This window comes from Falco rusticolus, chromosome 6 (assembly GCF_015220075.1).
Source record: "Falco rusticolus isolate bFalRus1 chromosome 6, bFalRus1.pri, whole genome shotgun sequence".
Taxonomy (NCBI): domain Eukaryota; kingdom Metazoa; phylum Chordata; class Aves; order Falconiformes; family Falconidae; genus Falco; species Falco rusticolus.
The window spans coordinates 33,936,043-33,952,151 of NC_051192.1; the positions used below are offsets into that span (position 1 = coordinate 33,936,043).

Below are 16,109 nucleotides of genomic sequence, written 5' to 3' on the forward strand. Positions count from 1 at the left end.
CTTCCCTCTGAGGTGCTTCTCTCAAAACAGAATGTATTACTACATTTTTTTATCATGGTACCTGCACAAAAAATGTCATTAATACACTTATTTGTAAAATATCACCTTTGGAATATTCACATTTGTGAGACTCAGTGATTTCAGCATGGGTTGAATAAAACAGAAAAGAAAACTGAGCTCCATTGGGCATTTCAGATGAGTTTTTCATAGTGGGAGATCTACTGTTTGTAGGAGCTGCCTGTGTTCAGTGTGATAGAAAGATCTTGAGTCGCCTGTGTTCTCAGTGCATCCTCTAGTAGGCATGACAGGAATATTCAGCGACTATTGATGCACACCTATGGACACAAGCTTCCCTCACCTACGGTCACTCACTACCAACGGCATGGTTAGACAGGGGTCACTCAGAAAGCCAAGAGTCATTCAAAACTCATTCTGAAATCTGAAGAGAGAATCCAGAGCCCTGGTGGCTACAGACTGGAAGATGTTATCTAATAAACTCGGTTGTTAAGAAAAGATATTTGACATCAGACAAGGTGACTAGCATCACTTTCTTAAATTCAAGTCAGAATGCAGCATGGCCATTTTTCCAGAGCACAGAAAGAATCCAGCCAGCCTACATCTCTCAGAAGACTCCTTGCCTACGCTGATACCTCCTCCTTGTACACCTCATTCCCAGGGGCTCCAGCTTCTTGCCCACATTTCCAGATATAGTGCTCTATATACCAACCATTCTGATTTTGTCCCCTCCATGGTGTCTAATCCACATAATACAGTGCTGAAAAGCATTATCATTACAATCATGCAAAATATATACAAGCTGCGACATACAATTGCAGAAGACAAATTGAATGTGGTTATAGTATTCCTATGTGGCTAGAACACATTCTTTTTCTGGGAGTGGGAAGAGGAAAGGAACAGACTCCTCACACCCACTCTGCATAATTCTGCTTTGCTTCTGATTTAGTGCAAATTAATGAATAGTAAATCGGTTCCAGTCACTCGGGAAATTTTTCTTCAAAAATGATAAAACCAGACAAAGTGAATAGTTCTCTGCTTACCTGGAAGAACACGGTGAGTGGGTTTTCTATTCAACCAGTTGACTTTTTGGTATGCTTTTTGCAGGTTTTTTTGGTTTTGTTTTGGTTTTGGCAAACAAGTAGTCTTCAGTGTTTTTACAGCAGTGGCTATTACAGAAACTATGTCTCTTGCACTTCTTATCTTGGAGGGTGGACAAAATAAACAAACTGAAAATAATACTACAATGAACAGTAAATGATGAATGGCTTACAGTACAAAAAACAGTGTAAAAAGGAAGACAAGTTTAAATATTGTTGTGTAGGAAAGAGATGAAAATAATACAAGGATGAGAATAAGTAAAATGATAGGCTGGAACATCTGGGAAAGTAAATACAAAGACAAAGAGAACAGTCAATTAATGGAATAGCAAGTCCAAAGTTTCAACAAAATAAATAGTGAATCAGACTATGCTTGTGGAGGGACCAAAAGCCCACCTCCCATTGACTTCAGTAGGAGTTCTGCATGATCAAGCCCTGAAATGTCCAATTTAACTACCATTGTTATTTGTTTAGAGAAAATACTAATTAGTTTGCTTTAAATTTGTACACACCTATGCAGTACTCTGCCTTTAAGCTAATGGGAGCTCTACAAGCCCAGAGCTTTGCTAGATCAGAAAGTGAGCATGCTAAATGTTTCTGTTTGATTGCATGCAATACACGTATAGTAATTGATTAGCTTTAAACTCACTGCGTCTGTGACTTTCTGATACAAGGAAACAAAAGACTAATTAGTCAGCATAGGAATAAGAAATAATAGATTTCAGCTTCACCTGGCAACTACTTTGACTGTAAACCAGCAGGACAACATAAAGTAAAGTAACACAGCAAAAGACTTACTAAAACATTGGATAATACCACAAGCAATAACAAGATTTGCCAACTTTAGGATTGCATGGTAAGATAACAGTAGGTAGTTTCCATTTTTCATGGCAAAAGATCTTGAGTCAGCAAGGAATTTGCTCCCCAAAACCCCTCTGGAACAATTCTGCATAAAAATGGACTACACAAAAGATGCTAGTCACTGCTGCACGTAAGCAGTGACCCATAAGCCTTCAACAAGATACAATCAATTACAGCAATTCCAATATTCACACTACTCTGTGTGTGTGTGGCTCTGTGATTGCATAAAGTAGATCTGCATGTTTTATTTTTCTATGTGGTTTGACATATTCTCTATAATTTCAAAAATTTAATGTTTCCTCCTGTTTAAATCAATAAGATTTTCTTTCTATTCATTTAACAGGAACCCAACCACTATGAAAACAATTGTGTTCATTTATGTGCCAAAAATGCTGCACCACCTTTACTGGTGATGAAGGCACAACTCTGGCAAATGCAGGTACAAAGCCAGAAAGAAGTAAAATCTTCCACCTCCTAGACCATAATACTTTCAATTTCCAGGAGACCAGACTTATTCACTGTTCACAAACAGCCCCATTGGTAGAACAAGTTTCATATGGCCAAAGGAGGATTTAAAATAATTTAAGAAATAATGATTTTTGTTCACTGTCTATAGAATTTTCATGTGCCATACATCAAATTTGAGGTTTAATTCACTTGGCAGAGCCTTTTTACCTGTAGGCCGTAATAAGTAAAAGTCTACCTGACTCACTGACAAAGGTTCATCTGCACTTCGATCGTCCGAAGACTTTGGAACTTCAAGTCTGTCGATGAAAGCCTGGAGCTCTTTCCTGAAGGCCTTCATCTGTGCATTGATCCGGTAAAGAAGCTCATGCTCACGTATTCTGCTCCCATCATCTTCCTCATCCATCAGTCCAAAGAGGTCTCCATTAGCTACATAAATTCTTGCCTCTGTTATGATAGTGCTCGTGTCAGAAATTAAGCGATCTATTGTCTTGCCCAGCCGCTCAGCTTCAGAGCGAATGTCCTTCATCTGCTGCCTGTCAGTGAAGCTTTTCTGCCACCCAGATGGTGTTGGATAAAAAGACCTCGTGGGTGTCAGGCACCGAATGTTGCGTACCTCTTCGGAGTCGCTTTCCCCACCGATGGGGCCTTCCCTTTTGCGGTGAGGGGGGCGGGAATCATCATCGCTCTCTTTTTTGCCTGCATCACTTTCTGCATCACTGTCTCTGGGACTGCCACGGATCCCAAGATGAGAGGCCAGGTCATAGCGTTGCATGTTGGACATTAAGACTCTGTTCTCATACTGGAGTTGCATGACTTTGCCACTCAGCTCGTTGATCTGCATTCGTGCAGCTTTTAGCTCCTCCTGTAATGCTTCTGTCTTGGCATTGTCATGGTGCCTAGAGCTCTCATGGGCCCCAGATTTGTACTTGTATTTGTTCAGTTCAGCTGTTACACGCTTGTTTTGTTCTTCCAAATCGGCTAGATTTCTCCTCAGCAATTCTGTTTCATCTTCTACTAGCTGCAAATGCTGTCGTAATTCTGACAGGGATTCACTCTGCTCTCCCAGGAGTGGGTTAGCAGTCCCTGAGAAATCATCGCCTCTTAAATCATCAAGCTCTGCTTTCAGTCCTCTGTTTTCTACTTCTAGCTCCACTATTTTCCTCCCAAGAATGTTAGCTTCCTCCTCCACAAGTCTCAATCGAAGCTTGAGTTCAGCTTCTCTTGTGGTAGGTGGCCCACCTGCTTCACCTTTTGGCAAGGGACTGTCCAAATCTCCATAAAACGACCTGTATTTTTGCAGCTCATGTTCAAATCTGTCTTTCTCTTTATCGATTTTAGCCATTTTCTTCCTCATCAAGGCTGCTTCTTCTTTGACAAACTGTAGCTGACATTTCAGGTCTTCATTGTCCTCCTTAGAAAAAGCAAAAAGTAAAATTTGAAGAAACTTGATGTAAAACAGGAGACCTCCAGTGGATGGTCTTAAATTGCAAGATTAACAATCACAGGTACATAGCTTTAGATGCTAAGAGATTTTCCTGCAATCATTTTTTCACTGATCAATAAATGAAAGAGAGAGATAAATGCCTAAAAGAGGGGGGAAAAACTATTTTTCTTGTGACTAAATTTTGCACAGTCCCCAGAAAATACATTGTGGAGGGGCATGGGGCTTGTAAAAAAATCCTTACCTTTTCTAGCTTTGCAACGCTGTAATAGACCTTACAGTATTCAAAAATCCTGAGGTCAGCAATCAAAGCACCTATAAGCTTGTTTCACTGGTGCTCCCATTTACTTATTTTGCCTAAAATATAGGATGCACAAAAGCTGGTGGGTTCTATTGCAGCACCAGCAGTTTTTTAGGTGGTCCTTGACATAGTGTTGTCTGATGGCAGATGTGGGGTAAGAGCTCTCCGTTTTAAAGCATAGAGAAAAACAAAGTGCAAAGCAAACAAGAAGGCAAAGTGCGAATCTACAAATCATGTACATCATTTCCATAGCGTCCCTGAAGCCTCCACATGAGAATCCAAGCTACAGTCACTGCAACATACCTCTGTTGGTGTCTGCTGTGACTTTTTTTCTGATTTTGGCAGGTCTTTGCTCCCTCTTCTTTTCAGTGATTGCTGCAGCAACAAGATGAGATGCACTGAATATTTCACTGAAGAGGTATATAAGTCATATTTCATTCATTTTAAGACACAGCAAGTCAAATGCAAATATAAAGGCAATTAATTTCTTGTAATCCTTGAGAAACCAAATACAGAGGGGAGACACAGCTGCCCAAAAGTGACACAGCAATGCTATACAAGTATTCATTTAACCAGTCTGTTACCTTTTTTATTCAACACATTTTGAGACTAGTGCATACTGAATGTTTAACACATGATACGAGAGATAAGAAAGCAGGTATCCCAAGCAGCAACTTACAGATAGGAAAGCTGAGGCAAGCAGCTTGCTCATTTGATATTAACCCTAATGAGGCAAGGCACTTAAAGATGCATCTAGCCAGACACGTAGCTTTAGCCTTCATGGTAGGCAAGCTACATGAAACAGTGTCACTGAGATCCCATCAGCTGATGTGAGCGTACATCTACAAGCACACCTTTCTCTGTGTCCCACCCACAGGCTTCAAGCTCACTGTGTATTGTGGTCACACCTCTGCAGGTACACGCTGTAGATAAACTCTGAACAGACAAACTCAAACATAGATCTGGTCACTAGGTTTCTTCTGTTTTCAGAACATATTCAAGTAAATAGAATTTAAATCTGCTTGGACTACAAAGTCCTCCTAGTGAGAAACAAAGCATATTAGCTTAAGAACAGCACCACACAAACACATGTATGAACCACCATATAAGCAAGCTTCTTTGGTTTCTTCTCCTCTGCTACATAGCCCAGGCAAGCAGAAAAGAAACTCCTGTTTTTAGAGCAGGATGCACTGGGACTGAAGCCTATTACCATAAGCAGGAAAAATCTCATAATTACTAACAGTAGAAAGTTTATTCGTGGGCAAGCAGTAGCCGCGGAGAACAACTGCAACTATCCCACTGTCAACACTCAACACAGATCATCAAGAAAACAGCAGGAGAGAGGAAAGTGAGTGAGAGAATACATTAATGCATAACATCCCACTTGCAGCTGTTCCCAGTTTTCATGTTCCCCAGGTAAAATGTAGTAGTAGAAGCAACACCGTCTCCCTCTGAGATTATTCTCTGGTAGAAGGATCTTTTGTGCCACTGAGAAACATGCATCTCCCTGCACCAGCCAGGGGATTATCCACTGCATCTAAAAGCCATCCAGTTCCATACAGTGGGAGTTAAAATATGTTGATTATCCTCAAGGAGCAGAGTACAGTGGGTGAGTATGCTGTACACAATAATCCTGTGCACTATTCGCCTGCTGGTACCAATTGGTCTCTTGTGCAGATCACCCCCATAACAAATACTATGCTCCTGGACTGCTCATTCCAAAGGAAAAGTTAACACCATAGAAATGACTCACATATGAATCTGAGGAAACACAAGAGATGATTTCTCAGGCGGCTTTTTGCTCAAATCTACTATAGAGTTATGCAAGAATAAAGAAAAATGATTCAGGTTCAGAATCAGAATTAAAATTCACAGATGGGTCCACCAAGAGCCAAAATGAAAATTTTTATGTCTCTTGCAGAAACATTGAATGCTCTCAGTAGACAAAACAATAAAACAAATCAAAGATGATTAGCTGTGATAACTAGATAGCTGTGAATCACAGGCTTATAAAAGAATCCAGAAAAGACACAAAAAATATTTAAAGGGAAAAAGTAAGTTAATTCAACTATAAAGACAACAACTTTAGGATCCATTCTACAAACAAACAATATTATTCTTCTCCAGGGTCACCCATCAGTTATCCTATTGCAGAAATAGTATATGCATGTGGAGGTTTATTTGTTGTTTTTCTTTTTGAATTGGCAAATTTATAAAGCATTAAACTTTCAGAGGAGCAGCTTCCTCCTCTGTATTACCATTAATTATACCACTATGTATTACCACTCTGAAAAAAACCTTTTCAAATCAGTTAGCACTGCAACCTTCTCTTTGCTCCAGTATTCTGCCAATACCACCCACAGATAAAATAACTAAGGGACAGTTAATCTGTATTTCTGCTTGACTATCTAAATGCCTTCTATTCACCCCGCCAAGCTCAGCATCTCTTCAGATATAATGAGGTTCTGAAACGTTGAGCTGCAACTTCCTGTTTACCCTAAAACTTGGAATAAGATACAAGACATATAAAAAACTCTCCCAGGACACAAGTATTTTTCTAAGTTTGACATAAAGCAAAACATCTCATTTTTTCCTTTCTACTTTCTGTGTACCTTTTGGTAGTCAGCATAGCAACATTTTAATTACAACAATAGTTGTGGCTATGCAATGACTAGGCACTACTTTCTGTTCTGCTCTATACAAATTACAACAAACCATTCATGGAGCTTGTATTACTCAACAATGAAATGATGGTGTTTAGCAGCAAAATTTTATAGCAGAAAGCAATGAAGAACATGCATAATTCAATTCGCAGGATGATTTGGGTAAGTGGATTAGGCCCAGCTGGAATTGGTATGATCTCTTTTCTTGTGAAAAACACCATGAGATGATTTCTGATCACTAGAGGTTAAGATCTCACTTGCTCATCTCGGCTGACAGATGACATCTGCAAAATCACAGTGTCCCATAACAACACGTTAGGGCACCAAGGCAATACTTACACTGAACAAAGAATGCCACATATCAAGCAATATATCTGCCTATAAATAATAAATTTTTGAGTTTTTTCCAGAGGTACATTTCACAATTTACAGTGGCTACTCTTTCTATGATTTCTCTCAAGCCTTGTACTAGTCCACTCTTCCAATCCAATTTTCATCATCAAATAATTTATTGCTGCTAATGAAAATAAATTCATCAAAGCAAAATGCAAAAAGGAAAAAAAAAATCAAATGGCAAAAACACAAATAGCAACCCAGACTCCTGCAAGTGGGTCTTCATATGATCTCTGCGATTGGACGCTATTAAAACTATCTGCATGTTGCTTGTTTTGACAGTCTAACAAATGTTAGACAGAGTGAGTTATTCAGCCACCTTCATATATAAAACTTGTTTGTTCAAAAATTTTTGTGTTAGATGACCTTTTAGTATAATTGACGGCTTGCTGATCCTTTCCCCATGTCACAAGGTACCGTAAAGCATACTATAGTGCCACTAAGAGTCACCTCTGCTGTTTTCACAACTGTAGCAGAAAAATCCCTCAAATTCTAGAATTGGTTTTGAGAGTTTGTTCTGAAGGATAATTTGGGGGCTCAGATAATTTTTCTTCCATACAATCTTAAAACTCATAACCAGTTCACTTAGTTTAATGATTATGAGTTAAAAAAAGACAAATGTAAAGTAAGAAACGTAAGACTGCTTTTGCATTACCTGATCAGCAATGCTTACCAGATAGTGTTACAGTTTTAATAACCTTGAACCAAGTTACCCATCTGCAGAAGAAAAGAATAAGCAAAAAAATGCACATGACACTGTTTCTACAATGGGGAGTTTGTTAAACTGCTCAAGTACTAATGAAATATTTCAACAGCACTGGGAATAATAAGACCAGCAACTGGGGCATGTATCATTATGTTGTGTAATCTCTGCTTACCTCTGAAAGTCTAGGAGGTAAAACTGGGTTTGACCTCACTATTCTAGCATTCACTGTAGCCAGCACACGTGGGGCTGCATGTGTGTTCTGGCAATGCTGAGAAGCTTCCACAGTCTAGATAAGACGACAGATAACATTCATATTATATGCACACTAGATCACATGCAACAGGCAATTCTGTAGAGATGCTAAGCAGCATCATTCTCCAGTGACTTTCACTGGAGTTTATCCAATGTCTTGCTGGAGATGCTAAGCACTTCTTAAGACCAGATGGTATAATCCTTCTCTTGCCAGCCCTAAACTGCAAGCCAAATGTATAGTCCTAACATCACCTGGGATGCTCAGTGCTTCTCAAGTGTAAAAAGACCTGAAATCTACTCTGAGAGTAGCACAATACAGAAATAATAGCATCACGCTCCATTTTACAGCTTTCTTACTCACTGAACTCAAATTCTCCCTACCTGATCCAAAGCTACAAAATCTCTCAGCAATTAATAAAGAAGCCCTAAGCAAAACTTACCAAGATTTTTCAAGACACTTAGGTTTGATTATTTCAAGCCTGAGCTGGGGTTGTATGATTTAAAAATCAATGTAGACAACCACAAGAGGAATTCCTGACATGTAAAGGGATTGATTCATGGCTGCACCAGAGCCCCCATAAGAGCCCTTATCCCTCCTCACACAGTAGGCTAAGGGAAAGGGTGTGCAGCTTCTTTAATCTCCACAGCTGTAACTGAATCTTCTCACCTGCACACAACTGTGCTGTAGTTACTGTTAGCTGCCTCCCAACTACTGTGACAGGTCTGCAGAGCTTTAAAAAATCAGAGCAAACCTAACACCATCTTTATAGTCTTGAAAAATCACTATATATTGAACAACTCTGGGGTTGCATAAACTTGTCTCTGTCTGGCACAGAGTGACTATGACAAGGGATATGGAATTTTGCCCTAAGACTCTTTGCATTTTTTCCCTTCAGTCAATACAGTTGGCAGCTCATGGAGCTGGATCAAAACAGACACAACACAGATTTTTTTTTTGTTTACTGCCACCAACTCAAATTCAATGTATTAAACTATGTAGTAAAAACTCAATGGACACTATCCATGCTGGCAAATTGAAAATGCATATTCTTCTAAAAAAAAAACTTCTTAAAAATATCTCTCTTATTATGCGGCTCAGTCAGTGCAATTTGCCAGTAACCAACTCAAGACACTGTCATTGTCTGTCACTGGCACAAGTATATAGAGTGATACACTTTACTCCCTTTACTCCTCCCACCCCACTTCGTGGGATGGAGGAGTCCTCAGTAGTTCATTGTTCTGATTTCTTGCAAAATTAAAGCAGAAAACAAAAAGCAGGGGATACGTGAAACACAAAGAAGCACAGCACCCCTATGCATGAAGCAAACACCAAGCATATCCCTACCAGCTCTAGCAATGCTTTCTTCATATTAAAACTGGCATATTTGAAAATAATTACTGAGGAATGATACAGAATTAAAGCAATCTTTACTACTTCACCATGGAGAGAAAAATAATTCTTACGGAGTCTTTTGAATGTCTTCATATTGTAGAAGAGAAAAGAGGAGCTACCCTCCAATATTTGTATTATTTCGTTTGCATTTATTTAGGAGTTACTTCAGTTACCATTTTCAGATTCTTTACCATTATCCATTTGCCAATTAAAGGAGGGAAAAAAAAATAAAAGGGGAGAAAAAGATGCACAATATTTGTACTTTACCTGTAGAAACCTTTTGCATTTTGAACCAAAACCACATTGCTAGAGCAAATAATAACTATGTGATATAATCAGGTAAAAGCATTCTTTGCAATGCATAAAATGAAGCAGCACATTTATGCTTCCTTTACATTTGCTTCCATTTTTTTCTTATTTGAAAAAAGTCCTGAGCAGCAGAAGATGAAAGCTGCCTTTTCAAAGTTCTCCATATGGCCTGGTTGAATAGCTGGCCAAATCTGGATACTTTGCTTTCTGTGATTATACACTCCTTCATCCACCAAGACATCATAAAATAGTGGAAGCAACTTCTTTAAAGAGGATGAGTTTCCTGCCATTTGAACCTTTCAAAAGACAGAAGAGCTAGACATGCTTAGCTCCCCAGCAGTATCCAGCTAGGTTTACAGATGCAGAAATCACAGTCAGCTTACACGCAGCTCCCTAATCCTGAAATGCAAAAGCAAATCTCAGAACACCATGAATATTTTGGAGTGAAAATGCAGGAATAAGGTGTTTTGTTGCATACTAACATTAGTTAAACCAATTTCCTAGGGCATCCTAAGTTGCTGTTTATTTGTCAGCTCAGCTATTTGTCTTTTTTGGGAGAAGACAGTCTTTTTGTCAGGGTGTGCACAAAGCCTAGTATAACACACTGTCCCAGCCCTTATTTGGGACCATCAGTATGACAGACAGTATGTCAACATAGTTCAAAACACCACCACATAACAACAGCAATAATCACAGACACAGACATGGATATAGCAATTATGAACTAAGTACATAGCAGATTTTGCCAAATATAAAAGTTTTTTCTCACACCTATTATCACATGTAGAGATTTTCATTCCTCTTAGAAGAGATTCCAAATAAATTTTCTCGAGAACAGAGAAGTGCACGCAACCAGATAAGGTTCATTGTCTTGGTTACAAAAATGCCTTTATATAAACCAAAGCATAGTACCCATATCCCAACAACAAAGGTTAGCCTGCAAATAGAAAGTAATGAGAAGGAACATAAGAATGATTCATATCTTAGAGTGCACCTCTACACTGCTCAATGGAAATTTATTCAAAGCCAGTTCTGCAAAGTTGTGGGCTGATCACACATGTACATTTATGTTCAAGCTCATTTCATCGTGAACAGTTGTATTAAAGGCACAGACACCTCTTAAGAGTCCCTCACCTGGCTTCATAGGTAGGATGGCATCAAGAACATGCACATCTGTGTAGGTTTGTAGGCACACAGCAGAGAAAGGAGCTTTGCAGCTTGCCCTATGAGACTTTGCACCTCTGACAACAGCTCCAGTTACAGGGACATCTCACCAAAACATCAGATTTTAGAGTTCATTTGAGAGGATGCAAAGATTTAAGATGAATTAATGTAGGAAAAGATCTGAAATCTGCCTTGGTCTAGAAGCCTGAGCAGTGAGCAGGTTTACAGTTAACAGGAGAAAGAAATCCATCTCACACGTCAGCAATCACCACTTTGTCCTCTTGACTACAAGGAATGGTCGCCTGTTACTTTTCATCTCTTCTTTTGTCTGTGTTGACTTGGGAAGGTTCTATTGTAAAGCTAGCTGTTTGTAAATTGGCTGGAAAATATTTTCTGTAATATAACATATGGGGAAGTTTCAAAGGTGTTTGGGAACTTAGGTTATTGAAAACAGAGGACCAGAATCTGCAGTGCTCTGAAGTTATGCCAGTGTGATCCTGCCCCAAATTAAATCAAAGTTTTAATCTAAACTTTATTGAACAGCTCATGTGAAGAAGGTGCTCTGGAAAAATAAACCACGGAAGTTAGAAGCTAAAATGGAAGGAAGACATTCTAGCAGTTTGGACATTTACCTTTCTCACTCTGGCACCAGCCTGCTCTCCCATGAGCCTGCAGCCAGTGCTTTTCCTGGTACTTCAACTATGCAAAGATGGAGATGAAGGGAAGCAGAATATTGCAGCGGGAACAGGAACAAAGAGTCCAGCAGCTTCACTGACTACAAAAGGCTCAGAAGACCTGTGACTGATCCCTCTTCCTTATCCTCCGAAATGATGACTCTTCCCTCTAAATGACACTTGCTCAGGTTCTTAAGGGAAATGCTTATTCCCAGCAAGGGAAGGGGCTGCAGCTCTCAGGCTGATTTAAAACCTTCATGCAGAGATTGACTTAAGACTGTTATTTAAAGGTTCCCTTTGCTAGAAATGTGAAAATCTCATTCTGAAACGAAGTCTACGGTCTTCAGCTCATTATAAATACTTGATTACTGGAATGCATTTTTAACTAGCTATTATGAACAAACATCCCACTCTTCAGCATTTATCATAAATGTCACTGAACCAGCAAATCACCTGCAAATTAATGCTACATCAGTCCTAATGGGGCTATGCATGCATCAGTTCTTGGTCCTACACTAATTGACATATCTTGCTGCTGCTGCCTGGAAAAAACATAAAATAATATTGGATAAAGATTGCAGACAGAGTAAAGGTAGGAGAAATGTTAAACACTGAAAAGGATAGCCATTGCTACAAACCTTGGTGCAATCAAATAATATCTGTTTTTATATGACTAAATATGAAGATACACATGTAAAAAACAAGGATTAAAAGCTATGCTAAGACAACAGGAAAACAGCCTAGAGAATAGAGAACAATGTCTTTAAAAGCCACATCTCTAAAAAAAGACTAAAGGATCATAGAGAATAATGTCTGTCCATGTGTAATTTTGTGACCAAAAAGCTTAATTTATTCCTAGGATGTAGACGTCAAAACTGAGGTTCACTGTGCAATATCTAGAAAGGGATGTGCCTCTGCATGGAGTCAAACCACCCCCAGACAAGTGGAATGAATCAATTCCAAGTAGTGCCCATCTTTCTCCTTTGAGGGAGGTCAAATTTCTAACTTAGGTTAAATGCTTAAGTTTTAGATAGCTAAATGATATCAACCCTAAGCATGCAGATATTTAAAAAAAAAAAAACCACCAAAAAAACACCAACAACACACCATGACAGTATTAATGATGGACTCTTGAATGTAGCATGGTAATAACATACATTTCCTGGCTGATAACTAGTTTTCAGGAAATTCAGATGAGAAGAGAGGTGCAAATTTTTAACTGTTCCTAGGGCAGTTCAGGAAAAGTTGTGGTAGACTGTTCTTAGCTGTCGATTTTTAACACAAACCAGCACCCTTTTCTGAAAAGTAGACATAAGTTAAATAAAATAGCTAGGGGTGGTTTACAGTCCATGTTATTCAGGAGGCCAGACTGGTTGATTGTTTTGTTCTGGCCTCGTAATTTCTGAATGCATGAAACCTGGCCAACATACAGGAACTCTGCAACAATACTAGAAGCGCACCACAAGAAAAACGAACCTTTGAGTGTATCTATATGTACTGTCAAGGCAATGTTCCAGTTCAAAACCCTTTCTGGGGCACTGTTACTGGTGCTTCTAATTAATCATTTAATCAAAAATCTAAACTGCTAGCGTCTGTAAAAATTAAAATAGTTCAGCCAAGACTGTAATATAAAACACTCTTTGTAATTAGGCCAGTTGGATGTCATCTTCAGTCATGCTTTACAGGGATGTAGAAGCCTCTCATGACAAGCAACGCTGATGGAAACAGATGCATGGCAAATACCAAATACCTTCTAAGTACTCATCTGTGACCTAAGCAAAGAACTTACTTATTATCCTAACCTGGATTCATTGCTGAGATAGCCAAAGTCAATTAAGCCAATCATACAACTAGGATCAGACAAAGCAGAACAGGTCTCATTCTACACATCTTGATATATGCTGTTGTTAATACAAGCAATGGGGAGCAAAAATTACATAATATGTCAAAACATCTCAGCAGAAACAAGCACTTCAGAAAAGCGCACATGCACATTTAAAGGTTAATCCACTGCCCTTTACTTCAATATATGAAATGCCGTGCTTGGAACTCTTAACTATGGAGTGTTATCAAAACCTGAATCTGCTAAAATGCCAGGGGTGGGGAACATTTCTTGATAATATGAACACTGCAGTAATTGAAAAATAAATCTCCAGGTTGTAGTGGAAAAAACATCAAAAGCCAGGTGCTCTTGTTCCTAGCTAGCATTATTGATTCCACGCAATTCAGAAGAGCAGCTGGGCTGACCCCAGCATCCAGCACACCCTATAACAGGGAGAACACCCAGGTAAGTGATTAATCTCTATGTAATATGCAGTAGTATAGACATAGAATATGGCTATATATGTGTGTAAATAAGAGGGTCTGAAAGACGAAGGTGGCTCAAAATGTGCCATTCTGCTCTCTGCAGTGTAGCATATATACTTCAGAGAAGCTCAGAGGTAGAGCACAACCAGCACACTGGTAGTCAATGAAGAATCAGCCAGCTGCCTTGCACAGTCATGTACAGTCTCTACTCCTGTCCACACTAGCCACAGAAGCCATTTGTTGGGCAGTAATCCCCACCACTGTATCATGTATAATACTTTGTTGTGCTTTGTTTTTTTATCAATACTCCCCTTACTTCATGCGAGTATTTGCCTAATGGAGGTTTAGTACTTTGCACACAGACACACAAACATGTACAGCTATATTGCACTGAACACAACACCCTGCTTGATAGCAGGTACCTACCTCTGACCTCCTGTTCACTCACTGTATTTTGCCTGAGAAGAAAAACAGCTTGGACAGACCCTGAACCCTCCCTGTTTAACAGAAATAACCTGGAAACCGTTTCATTTTTATCCTTCCAAAAGTGGCCTTGTCTAACCCCTGTATGCTCTGCTGCAAAATAAGAAATTAGATTCTACTTGCTATTAACAAGTACAGATCAGTTGAGCCTTAAAGGGACCTCTGGAGATCTAGCCCCCTGCTCGGAGCTGAGTCAACTTTGTGAATCCATGCTGGCTTTTTTTTTTCCCAATCACATGCTTCATTTGACTTATGATAGCCCCCAGGAGGATTCATTCCAAAACTTTCCCAGGGACTGAAGTAAAACCAATGGGCCTACAATTTCCTGGATCCTCCTTTAACCCCTTTTTGTAGATGGGGGTGACATTAGCCTTTTTTCAGTCTTCTGGGACTTTTCATGGTTGTTGGTGACTAATTGATGCCTCCTGTTTAACAGCAGGCTGATATTTTTCTTCTGTTTCTGCTTGTTGTTTACATACCTGAAGAACGCTCTTGTAGTTTTTGACATCTATGGCCAATTTCAATTCAAGCTGAGCTTTTGCTTTTCTAACTACAACTTTGCACACCCTGGCAATGCCCTTGTAGTTCTCCATGGGTATTCATCTGCTTTTCCATCTCTGCTATGTTCTCTTCTGGCTTTGAGCAGACTCAGAAGCTCATAGCTAAATCAAGGGGGTCTCCTGCTCCACCTACTTCCCTTACCTTTAAAGGGGACGAAATGTTTCTGTGCTTCGAGGAAAGCATTCTTGAAAAATCTCCCAGCACTTGCTAGCTCCTTTATCCTTCACAGATGCCTCCCACAGAACCCCAACTGAGCTCTGAGTGAGCTGAAGTTTGCTTTTCTGAAATCTAAACCCTTTGTCAAAGTACTAACCTTTGGTATGCTCTGCAGGATCCCAAACTCCAAAATATTGTAATCACTGCAGCCAAGGCTATCACTAACCAAGGTATGACAACACAAGTTTTCTTTGTTTGTGAGTAGCAATTCCTGTAGTGCCTCACTCCTGGTTGGCACATCTAACATTTGTATGAGGCAGCAGTTCTCTACACATTCCAAGAACTTGGTGGATGATGTGAACATGTCATGTTCATGTGAGCTACTGTATTGTTCTTCCAACAAATGTCTTGGTAGTTTAAGTTACCTGTAAGAACTAGGGTTTGTTGACCCAATGCTTGTTGAAGTGACCCAAGTATTGCTTCATTGGCCTCATTGTCTTGTTTTGGACATTGGTAGCAGATGCCTTCTGTAAGATACCCTTTGGACATGACCCCTCTGAACTTCACCCAAGAGGCATTTGATAGGGCTTCCACATCCGCTGTAGTTGAAATCTCTACATTCAAGGTTCTCCTTAAAATAGAGTGCAACTCCTTCTCTTCCTTGCCTGCTTTTACAAATAGCCATTCATGGCAATCCTCCAGTCGTGTGATTTGTCTGACCATGTTTCAGTTATTCATATGATATCATAACTTTCCCACTGGGCATGGAGCTCCAGTTCCTCCTGGTTTTTTCCCCCAGATTGTGTGTATCAGTATACACACACTTGGGGAGATTGGTTTTCTGGTTCTCATCTTGGGAGCC

The 16,109-nt window shown here is 39.5% G+C and overlaps 1 protein-coding gene across 7 annotated transcripts in view; it reads right to left on the reverse strand.

The window, feature by feature from the left end:
* SOGA3 (SOGA family member 3) overlaps nucleotides 1-16,109 on the reverse strand; it is a 48,085-nt gene that overhangs the window by 13,121 nt on the left and 18,855 nt on the right. For 3 of the 7 annotated variants that reach the window (XM_037392649.1, XM_037392651.1, XM_037392650.1), the window contains exons 5-8: nucleotides 4,490-4,561; nucleotides 2,680-3,855; nucleotides 1,765-1,779; nucleotides 1,059-1,395 (exon numbers count right to left, since the gene is read on the reverse strand). In XM_037392649.1, coding sequence (XP_037248546.1) covers nucleotides 1,285-1,395; nucleotides 1,765-1,779; nucleotides 2,680-3,855; nucleotides 4,490-4,561 — 1,374 coding nt within the window. In that variant the 3' untranslated portion in view covers nucleotides 1,059-1,284. The remainder of the gene's footprint in view (nucleotides 1-1,058; nucleotides 1,396-1,764; nucleotides 1,780-2,679; nucleotides 3,856-4,489; nucleotides 4,562-16,109) is intronic. The other 4 variants (XM_037392652.1, XM_037392654.1, XM_037392653.1 and 1 more) reach the window with 4 other exon arrangements.